The sequence below is a fragment of the Paroedura picta genome, chromosome 9, assembly GCF_049243985.1.
Source record: "Paroedura picta isolate Pp20150507F chromosome 9, Ppicta_v3.0, whole genome shotgun sequence".
Classification (NCBI taxonomy): Eukaryota; Metazoa; Chordata; class Lepidosauria; order Squamata; family Gekkonidae; genus Paroedura; species Paroedura picta.
In genome coordinates this window covers 46,313,612-46,325,247 of record NC_135377.1, presented here as the reverse complement: position 1 = coordinate 46,325,247, position 11,636 = coordinate 46,313,612, and the positions used below count along the sequence as shown (strand labels likewise).

Genomic DNA, 11,636 nt, shown 5'->3' with positions numbered 1-11,636 from the left:
CCGGATAATGCAGGCTTATTTCCATAACTTGGCAAATCCCCTCCATCGCAGAGCGTTTTCACTTGCTCGGCTTAACGCCTTTCCATCTAAAGTATTACAAGGGAGATTTGCCAAGATCCCCTTCAAAAACAGACTATGCACCTGTGAATCAAGTTCTCCTGACACCATCCAACATATCCTACTGGATTGTCCCTTGTTCACTGAACAGAGAAGGCATATCATACCTCTCATACCAAAACGGAGAAACCATTCAAGAGACCTGATTTGCCAATTTTTACTGAGTGATAAGGATGCCGACGTCACTTTTATTACGGCTGAATTCCTGTCCTCAGTTTTTAAATTTAAACTGTCTGACGTATCCTGAATAACTTTGTTTATCCTGCTTATCTGCTTTATGCCAATAAAGGTATTGTGTGTGTAAAAAACTGATGCTTAATTCTGACTTGATCAAAGTGCTACCAGAGAATAAAAGGTCTGACCTTGAATTTAGGGTGTCACTTAATCTGGATGGGATTGCACTGCTAGATAAGCAGGTAGCAGCTATGGCCAGGAGTGCCTTTTACCAGTTTTGACTGGTTAGTCAGCTGCGACCTTTCTTGGGCAGAAAAGATCTGACCACTGTGGTGCAAACCCCAGTTACCTCTCGATTAATGTAATGCACCATGTATGGGGCTGCTCTGGAGCAGTGTTCAAAAACATCAAGTGGTACAGAATGATGCACCCAAGATGTTGACTGGAATGAGTCACAGGCACCATATCACTCCATTCTTGACCCATCCATCCTGGCTCCCGTTTGTTTCCCGGCACAATTCAAGGTGCTGGTGTTGACCCTCAAAGTCTATACAGTTAGTGACCCTCATACCAAGACTGCTTATTCCCTTGTAAATCTGCCCAAGCTCTACAGTCACCTTCAGCCTTGGGTGCCCCTGCCTTCTGAGATTAGATGGGTGGCAACCTGAGGGCCTTCTCGGTCATAGTACCAAAGTTCTGGGATTAATCTGTAGCTATGTGAAGACTTGTGTAAATAAATAAAACAGGCTCAAATGAAATTTACTTCAAGACCTGAAATAAGGATATAGAACAAAGCACATCAAATGCTCTCCTAATCACAGGAAACAGGGTTCACCTAGTAAACTGATAGGGAAAGATCAGGCATCTTCTATTTATGCTGTTAAGCTGGCACTGTGTACATATAAGACATATTGTACATCTGAAAGCACTCCATCTTAGCTGATAATGTCAGTCCCCCGTTACAGTTTTATAGGTGCAATGGTCATCTGATGTTCCACTTCGCAAGCCATGTTCTCAAGTTTTGGATTTAGGATGTTCTTCCTCAGGCTGGAACAAGCCCAATCTCAGGGAAAGCTCTAGTGATTTTAAAAGGAAGCTTCCAATAAATGTAACTTCTAACTCTACTGTGTCAAATGAACAAACTTCCATGTATATTTGAATCATCATCATCATTTATAATAATTTAGAAAGAATGCGCCACAAGTAAATAACTAAATAATTGAATCTTGCATGGCACAAATGGGTGCCTTCTGCACTACTTTTAAAATACACTGTACTTAAATGTGTACTTTATGATATTTCTTGCCCACCTTTCTTTCATGGGAGACCAAGGCACTATTGAGATTGGCTCTCACAAATAAAAGTGGCTAAGTATGAAAATGGATAAATATATATTACAAACAGATCTTGAATTCAAAACAAGGAGTGGATGGCGTGTGCTGAATGTTTATGAATTTGAAGCCTTTGCAATCCAGAAGGTACACTAATTATTATTGTGTTCAGAGATATCATCATACTACTGTACAAGTATATATATTTTATTAGTTGATGCTAGTTAGCCTTTAAAAAATACTTTACAAAACTATACAGCCAAAAACCACCTTGCAGCAAAGGGGTGAGAAGTCTGCGTACTCGGGAACCATATATCACATGTACAATACAGTGTATATATTTTATCTTAAGGCCCATACGCCTCCTGAATGAAGGCCAAGGTAACATGTCACAAAAGATGGATCATATTTTGCCCTTATGGACATTTTGAATACTTACAATATTTTAAAACACTATTAAAAAGATTAAGGTAAGTAACACTCCTTGAAGTAAGGCCATTAAACAGCCATTTCCATTTTAATAGCTGGATGAGGATTGTAACCTTCTAGTTTAAAGTCATCTGCTTTGAAATCATTGATGTTTTCAACTTTGCGAAGAATGCTGAGCTTGGGGAAAGGTCTTGGCTCCCTCTGAAGCTGAAATTTAGGATAAGCAAGCTAAAATTATTCCACACTGATATTCAGCAATTTTAAACCATAATAATATATTCACAGGTATTATCTGTATAATTAGTCAGCAGCTATATGTGCCTGGGACAGTGTCCTTTGCACAAATAATTCCATCAAATGCTCTTCTATAATTAGTTTACTACAGGTATATCTCCCCACAAGAATTACATCCTATAGTTATGGAAAGAGATGCCTTTATAAATAGGTTTACTGGGCAGGTGCTATCTATTAGAAACATCCATAGCACCTAACAAAATAACCTTCACAGCCTCCTACTTGCCAATAACCTATCCAAATCCTTGTGTCAGGGTCCACAGCACTCAAATGTAGCACAAGCGTCCCATGTTATTTTGCAGTACCTAACATTTCACAGCACTGTATATGCAGGAAGAAGGCAGTTTTCTCTTAATCCCACTGACTTAGATGTCTTCTGAATTGTGAAATGATACTAATAATTTCAAATACTAAGACTGCCATCACAAGAATTGGCCACAGGATCACTCTTGCATTCTGCACAAAGATGCAGTGTGATTACAGCCTTAGATTGAATTAAATTTAATAGCAATTTATTTGCAGATATGGAAAAAGGGGGAATATTCCCTACAGTGATACTATGTAAATAAGCAAACAAGCTAAATGCTTACCTGGATTTTCAGTGGTTCAATGTGATTTAGGTATATATGAGCATCTCCTAATGTATGTACAAACTCTCCAGGCTGTAGAAAAGTAACAATATTATTATCTTGGAGGGGGGGGGAAGAAAACAAGAATTTGGCTATAGATTCTAATAAGCTCAGGCTTACTTAACTCCATTGTTAATACTTGTCCACATTTGTCTACACAGCTCTGCTAAAAGGGTCCTCCAGCAACTATGCTACATATACTAACTATCACACAAGTGCATTGCATTAAAAGACAGAAAATTTGGTTCACTATCAAATACACAATGCAATAATGATTGGAACTTCTATAGACCATGGTGATCTCCTTCGATGACCACTGTATTGAGAATCTTTGCCTTGCTACATGTGAGACAGCTGAGCCTAATAGGGATTCTATTCCCTGAGGCAATATTTCTACCAGGGACCACAGACGCAGCTACTTCAGGCCCCTAAATGGGCAACAGCACCCTACCACCAAATCATCAGTTTGTTAATGTCAGCATCTAACTTTTGGACAGAGCGTAAGCTATCCCCTGCTCCCGGGAGGGGCATGGACAAATGTTAGACACCAGGAGGGAGGCATGATGGGAAAAATACTAGAGTTGATTGGGAGGAAGCAGAAAATTTAAAGGGATAGAACTGAAATCAATGGTTAGATGGGAGCAGAAGTGGGCAGGGTAAGAGAGTAGATGCAAGTTGCTCTAAATAAGAAAGAAGAAAGGAGGAAAGGAGATGTGGTGGTCTAGCCCCACATGGAAAATGCCCAAGGAGACAAAATAAAAGGAATTATAAACAGTTAAGGAAGGTGCTTATCGAACATACCATGAAACAAATTCCCACATACAGCTGTGCAAAGGAAGGACTTCAGTGATGGGAGATAGGCCAGGAGCAACCTGGGTTGCATCAGCCTCAGGACTACCCACTTGTATGTAGCTATAAAGACACACCGTTCATTGTATCATTTCCCCAATACCTTTGGGTGTTCAATGAAAGGAGGAATTCAACATGCCTCTCCCTTCTGAAGACAGAATTAAACTCATTCCAAAATGAGATTTCTGCAGGCTAAGTTGTTCCCTTAGCTTAGATTACAAAATACATACTCTCTTAGCTTACCCAAAGCAGGAAGAAAACTACCTCCAGGGAAACTGGGAAGAACATAACATTGCCTTTAAATATGGGACAACTTTGTCTGATATTAAATAGCCACAGCATGCGCATAAGCAGCTGTGTGAAGAATGTAAACACTGTTTAGAGCCTGGGAAGTTTCTGCATATGTTCCATAAGCACGTTATAGCTGCGCACCATAGAGATGAGCTTTCTATGAGAAAACTGAATTTAATTTGACGTATGAGAATTTGGGATGCATCTTTTAGGATAAGAACATTTCCCTGGTGTTTCGTAATGGTTAATGATCACAAGCAAAGATTCTGAAGAAGCGGCTACCTCAACAGACAACTTGGGTTCAGGATTTTTGTTTCATATCCCAAACAAACCTTACTCCTGATTTAAAGAAAAAGTAAGTATAATTTGTTCTGAACTGAAGGATCTCCTTTCACATCAGGCACAGAACAACAGAACTTCAGAGTTACATACTTTCCAATTCTCCCACACAGCTAGTGAACTATGTTGTAATCCTTAGAAAAAGCAAGTAAGGGTCTTGTACCTTCAAGCCTGTGATGTGAGCAATCATCAGTGTAAGAAGAGAATAACTGGCAATATTGAAGGGTACTCCCAAACCCATGTCTCCCGAACGCTGATACAACTGACAGGAGAGTTCACCGTTTAAAACATAGAACTGGCAGAGAGCATGACATGGAGGCAAGGCCATCGCAGAGATATCTGACAAGCAGGAAATTAGAAAATTGGAAAAAATGAGAAAATTAAAAAAATAAACCAAATGGTAGTGCTCCACTGACAATGAGAATATGCGGATCTTTCATTGTTCGCTAACCTAAGAATTACAATCTCACTGTAATGACATTGTGTACTATTAATAAGTAGCAAATAAGCAAACTAACGTTCTTAAAACTATATTGTAATAAACAGTGCCTCATTCAATTGTATTTGTGGTGGTAATTTGTAAAGACATCTTCCGTAGAATCAACAAAAAGAGTATTAGCAAGCTTAAAAAGCATTTATCTGTCACAGATTACAAGGCCCATAAGAACCAACGTGGAGCCAGAACACAGGATAGTTATTTTAGATAGATGGCTTTTATTGATTGATCAAAGGCCTTCAAAACAGGATAATAAAAATATAAATCAGATAAAACAAACATAACATTCCATAAACAATTTTAAATATAACAACCAGGATTGGGGGTAGCATTTTTTATGTCAGCATTTTGCCTCTGATCTTCCTAGCTGCGAATGCATAAAAAGCCTCTCTAAGACCCATTATGCACGGGGGTTTTAGCGCACATTCGGGGTGGGATGGCGGCGACTAAAATCACCGATAATGCACGGAGCCGGCTGCAACCGGCCGCAGCTTCGGTGCATGTCGCCGAAAAAGCTGCGTCAGTGAAACGCGGAAGAAAGCGCAGCTTCCGGGTGACCGGGGCGCAACCAGAAGCGGCGCCCGGATCGCCGCGTGCATAATCGGTTACTCTGGGTTTTGCCGCCGTCACGCCCCGCCCCGTGCATAACCGGTGTGCGTCGTGTCTTCCCCCTCTGCGTTTTCCATGTGACCCGAAATCGCCGTTTTGGCGGCCGTGCATAATGGGCCTAACAGAGACGTGGATCAGAATCAGACAATTCAAAAATCAATTTAACAGGAAGTTATTTTAGTGTTAATAAACTATGCTAGCCCCATCTTGTCTTTTCGTGGATGATAAGCAGGGTTGACCCAGGTTGGTATTTGGATGGAAAACCACTAAGGAATTCAAGCTTGCTATGCAGAAGAAGCTAATGGTGAACACCTTTGTTAGTCTCCTGAAAAGTCTAAGGGGTCACTGTGGCACTTTAGGACACATTAGCAGATACCATCAAATAATAATAATAATAATAATAATAATAATAATAATAATAATAATAATAATAATAATAATAATAATAATAATAATAATAATAATAGACCTTTATTGGCATAACAACCATCATATTATTAAGGTAAAGGTATCCCCTGGGGTAATGCCCTCTAGCGTTTTCATGGCAGACTCAATATGGGGTGGTTTGCCAGTGCATTCCCCAGTCATTACCGTTTACCCCCCAGCAAGCTTGGTACTCATTTTACCGACCTCGGAAAGATGGAAGGCTGAGTCAACCTTGAGCCGGCTGCTGGGATTGAACTCCCAGCTTCATGGGCAGAGCTTTAGACTGCATGTCTGCTGCCTTACCACTCTGTGCCACAAGAGGCTCTTATTATTAATGCCATACTGTACCTGTGGGATTCCAAGCACACATGATTATTCTTCTGTCATCTGGATTATTCCTGATTGTATCAATTACCTGCTGCAATTGATCTACTCCTTTCCCTGTATAATCTGGAAAAGAAATAATAGTTTTAAAAATGGCTTAATTATAATAATTAATATCTATAAAATTGACTCACCATGATCACCAACAAAATTTATACCCAACCATTCCCCCAACAGTCAGTCCTTTGGGTAGGTGGCAAAAATATCTATTAAAAGGTTATCTTTAAACCGCCTGTGGCGCCACGGGCGCCACGGACTAAATAAATGGTTAAGCCCTCTTGAGGTGGGATTTGTCCGTGATGAGGAAGGGTCCGGATTGGACCCTTCCTCAGAACAGACAATCCGATTCCGAGCCCCAGCAACTGTGAGCCGCGCACAGCGCAGCTTGCAGTTGCTCCCGGCTTGACGCAGCAAGAGGCGCGAAGGGCCTCTCGCCACGTCAGCCGGCTACCCGAGGGAGCCCCCGGCAGCCGCGCAGAGCGCGGCTGCCGGGGTCTCCCTGCCCAGCGGCCTGACGCGGCGAGAGACGCAAAGCGCCTCTCGCCGCGTCAGGCCGCTGCCCAAGGGAGCCCCCGGCAGTCGCGCGGAGTGCGGCTGCCAAGGGCTCTCTGCCCGGCGGCCTGACGTCAGGCCGCTGCCAAACAAAGACCCCGCCCGTCGCGCATAGCGCGGCTGCCGGGCCCTCCCTGCCTCCCCCGCCACCGGAGCCGGCGCGGAGAGCCATCGCCGCGGGACACGATCAACTGTGACTATCTAGAGCCCGCTGTATGCCTTCTACAGCGGGCTATATTTCTAGTTATAAGAATAAAACAGATACCTAGAGGTATAGTGCTAACATATGTGGGGTATACATATGTGTGTGTATTCAGTTAGAAAACATGCAAGACATCTAGACAATGAACTCTCTTTGCAAGAAAGGCAAGGAGATACTGCAAAGAGTGGAGAAAAGGGGATTCATAATTAAGTACAAGGTTTAGGAAATTTATTTAAAATATTTGTATTTTACCATGTATATGTTAGCATAGAAAGGGTATCTATGTACAGCCTACGGGGAGTGGCGGGATATAAATCCAAATAATAATAATAATAATAATAATAATAATAATAATAATTTGTATATATCATTCATTAGACAGGATAACTAGTTTGTAGATAGAAAGTATTAAATTATATAGGATAGACTGATAGACAGGTAACAATGTGGGATAAAAGACAAGTAAATGTTAAAACAGTGTACATTAGCCAGGAGAAAAGGCAATGTTGGGGGAAAGGGTTTCTTGCAGACAACTACAACCTTGCATGCTCTATGAATGCAGGAAAAGGCAGTTAATAAAATCAGACCAGGGAAAAGATTCCTGCTCCCAGCTTCAGTGCTGTTCTTTTCTATCCAGCTTCAGTGCTGAAATAGAAAATAACATCAGGAGAGATGGATTACCAAGGACAGAAACAACACAGAACAGGGAGTTTGCTAGGGGGATGAAGCTTAAGAGAACTCGTATTTTCCAATGCCTTCTCCAAATCACCTTCCTTACAACAAAATATACTATACTTATGTTAGGATGTATCTTACTACTTTGCTGATGCACTCACATCCTGTAACTCCATTCTTTCTTTATGTCCTCACTGTTCTAAGAGTGCTTACCTCTTATCTCTCATCCAGACTTCATTGTGCTCTTTCACAGTATAAAAGTATTAAGAAATAAACTGTACTTTGCTAGATGAAGTTTTTCTTCCCCACCTGTAGTCATATCTTTGTATTCCGCTCCAAAATGTCTCCACTGGAAACCATAAACTGGACCCAAGTCCCCTTCCTCTCTAGAAAAGAAGCCCTGCTTGTCTAAGAATTCACGAGAACCGTTGGCATCCCAGATTCTGACTCCTTTCTCAGAGAGCTCTTTTGCATTTGTAGAACCCTGTGTAGGATCGGGGAGAGAGAATGACCAGAGTGTTCATCAGAGTGGATTTGGATGTTAATCACAATTAATATTTTTAAACTGTCTAAAATATTATTTAATTCCTTACTAGTGAAGAGATTAATAATAGTAATATACATAGGCATTAATCATGTCAGGAGCTGAGTAGTACAAACCAGAGATCAAATATTGTCCCCCAAAGCCTCAAAAAACTCTCCAAATACTAAAAGTATCCATATGAAACAGTACCTTAAAATTTGACATTTATTTATGTATATATTTATTATTAATTTGATTTGTGCTATAGAAGCGGAGGAGGAAATCCTCATGTTTCTTATACCCCAGTGCAGGGATAGTCAAACTGCGGCCCTCCAGATGTCCATGGACTACAATTCCCAGGAGCCCCTGGGGCTCCTGGGAATTGTAGTCCATGGACATCTGGAGGGCCGCAGTTTGACTACCCCTGCCCCAGTGGTTCTCAACTTGGGGGTTGAGACCCCTTTGGGGGTCAAATTACCCTTTCACAGGGGTCAAGGCATGGCAAGCAGCTTGGCAGGGGCACCATCCACTCAACAGCCTTGCTGGGTAGATAGAGTGTTCATCTGTCTGGAGCAGAGGAAAAGAACAAGATTGGCATGGCGGGACAAGAGGCAGAACTGAGAAACCCCGGAAAAAAATTATATACAATCATGACAATTGTTGTTACCACCTTACTGTTACCAGAATTATGTTACCTGTACCATTTTGTTTTTTCATGTAAACCGCCCTGAGCCTTTGGGGAAGGCGGTATATAAATACAATAAATAATAAATAAATAATGGATCCTTATGCCGTTGGTCAGTTTCGGTTTAATTTCTATGAAAGAACCCTTGCATAATTTTATGGTTGGGGTCCACCGCAACATGAGGAACTGCATTAAAGGATCGCAACATTAGGAAGTTTGAGAACCACTGTTATACCGCCTGCCACGTATAGATGTCAGCGCAAGGAAGTAGCCAACAGCAATAATCTAAACTTCTAGAGTATTATTCGCCATATACCATACCTTGATAAACCAAAGTAGTTCTTCAAGTACTCCTTTCCAGAACACTCTTTTTGTTGTTAGCAATGGAAAACTATCTGAAAACAAGATAGTAAAGATGATAGGAAAACATCATACTATATGAAAACGTCTCAGTTCTCAGTACAAAATCATGTCAATGAAACCCACACCCAGCAATTGTCAAGCATTGACATGTAATGTTCAACTTACATGGCAATCTTACTGCATAATACTATTTAATTTAATTGAAAAAACTCCACCTGCAGAGTTTTCTTATTAAAACATTACCAAAGAGTGAAAGCTCTGAGCATCCTTCTACTATCACTAACATCCAATGACAGAAAATGGAAGCAGCAGAACTAGCAAAAATATCAATTATCCCACCCTGATAAGGTAACAGAGTTTCTTTTGCTCCTGGAATACCAGGACCTAGGAGGAGCCTTGAGAAATCCAAGTCCCAAAACCAGGACGGTTAAAAACTATTTAGGGGGACAGGACAAATGAGGAAGAATAATTCCGTTCTTAAACTGCCAATTATAGCGAGCCTCAATAACTTGGCTTTAAAATCAAACCCGTACAGATGCATGCTGAGTTATTCATGAATGCTGTCAAACGCAGGGCACAGGCTCGCTTTCCTACTCGAGGGAAAACGCCTGGGGTTCCGCGTCCTGCCCGGCGCAAGTTCCCTCTGCCCCCGCGGCTTAGCCTCCTGCCCTGGTCGAAGGTAGCAGAGCGACTTCCATCCCCGTCACCCCTTGGGCCGAGAAAGGGCTTCACCTCGGAGGCTGTACCGCGCCTGCATGCCGAAGACGGAGAGGGTGCCCGTCCCTGTGCGGTCCTGCTTCTGGTGCCCGAACCGCAGGATGTGCTCCACCTGCTGCAGGTACTCGCGCTCCCCATGCGTTGGCGAGGCGGCGCCGACAGGCTCTCCCTGTGCGCACTGCCTGACATCCAGGTCGGCGGGCATCTTGCGGCGACGCGGAACTGACCAGAAACGGCTGCTTCTCGCCCGCTCCAAGGTTGGATTTGGCGCGCAATTTTTCTGTTCAGCCAATAGGAGAAGGAGGGGAAGCGCCGCTGCCGGGACGGGACTCTTATTGGCTGGCCCGACTCCTCCTCACATTTCCCACCCTATCAGGGCGGCTGAAAGGGAAGCTCTAGGAGCTCTCGCGGTGTTCCTTTGACCGCGCTTTTAGCGGCGTAGCTAAACAAGGGTCTTCTCTGGTTTGCCAACTGAGTTTCGAGCTGTCTGCACAGCTTGGGGTGATGGGTTTTAGGGCGAGAAGGGATCTTGGTAGGGCATGATGCCGGGCAATCGGGCTTCCAAAGGCGTCAGTTTTCTCCAGAAGTGCAACACAGGTTTTAAATAAAGTTGCAATAATAGTCTGTTGCAATGTAGTCTGTTGATCAGTTATGATTATAATTTAGAAATGAAGTGTAACTCACCCCTTTATTAACCCATTGCCGTTCTGAATGCCTCTGGAACACTGGGCATTAAATGAACAAGAGAATTGCAAAAAACAATGAGAAGCAATACAGAAGAATACTTTAGAAATCAAGTGTAACTCACTCCTTTATTAACCCATTCCTGGTCTAAATGCCTCTGGAACACCCTGGAATAGGCATTAAACCAGGGTTAGTCAAACTGCGGCCCTCCAGATGTCCATAGACTACAATTCCCAATTGCCCCTGCCAGCAAATGCTGGCAGGAGCTCATGGGAATTGTAGTCCATGGACATCTGGAGGGCTGCAGTTTGACTACCCCCGCTAAACAAACGAGAACTGCAAAAAACAGATGTGCACAATATTTCTATGTTTTTCTTTCCAAAATATTGTTCTGGAGTGCCTTAAACATGTGCCACTGTTTTTTTAATGCCAATTCCAGCCTGTTCCAGGGTGTTACAGAGGCATTTTAGCCCACCAAAGACCAAATACCGTCCTGGATGCTCCAATGCTAAAGTACCTCCAGAACATGCCAGAACAGGCTGGAATGAGCATTTAACAAACCATAATACCTCAAAAAGCAGTAGGATGCATCCAAGGCACGCCAGAACAATATTTTGGAAAGAAAAACATAGAAATATGGTGCACAGATTAACCCTTTTCAGGCCAAAATGCCTCCAGAACAGAGGAAAGGGGAGGAAGTATTCCATAATAAAGTGGCTGCATTCCAAACAAAGCAGAAACTACCAGAGAAGTGCTGTGTAATTGTTGCTCATGGGTTCAGGAGTGGACAGAACAAACCCTGGGCCAACTAGAGGCTTCAAATTTACATTGCCTCTGCTAGGAATGTGAAGCTTCACAAAACTCGCT

The 11,636-nt window shown here is 42.5% G+C and overlaps 1 protein-coding gene across 1 annotated transcript; it reads right to left on the bottom strand.

The window, feature by feature from the left end:
* Window positions 1–1,813: 1,813 nt before the first annotated feature.
* On the bottom strand, window positions 1,814–10,360 carry TYMS (thymidylate synthetase). Its single transcript, XM_077352654.1, has 7 exons — window positions 10,101–10,360; window positions 9,327–9,400; window positions 8,107–8,281; window positions 6,333–6,434; window positions 4,617–4,792; window positions 2,936–3,007; window positions 1,814–2,258 (listed from the first exon to the last, which is right to left on the bottom strand). Exons 1-7 carry the CDS (start codon window positions 10,288–10,290, stop codon window positions 2,121–2,123), a joined length of 927 nt encoding a protein of 308 aa, XP_077208769.1. The 5' UTR covers window positions 10,291–10,360; the 3' UTR covers window positions 1,814–2,120.
* Window positions 10,361–11,636: the final 1,276 nt, after the last annotated feature.

Excerpts from the sequence above, each read along its gene's own strand:
- TYMS (XM_077352654.1), bottom strand. The coding sequence starts at position 10,290 with ATGCCCGCCGACCTGGATGTCAGGCAGTGCGCACAGGGAGAGCCTGTC. Across the intron at positions 8,282-9,326 it reads AACTACTTTGGTTTATCAAG|GGTTCTACAAATGCAAAAGA; the intron begins GTATGGTATATG and ends GATCCTACACAG. Across the intron at positions 4,793-6,332 it reads GTGTGCTTGGAATCCCACAG|ATATCTCTGCGATGGCCTTG; the intron begins GTACAGTATGGC and ends CCTGCTTGTCAG.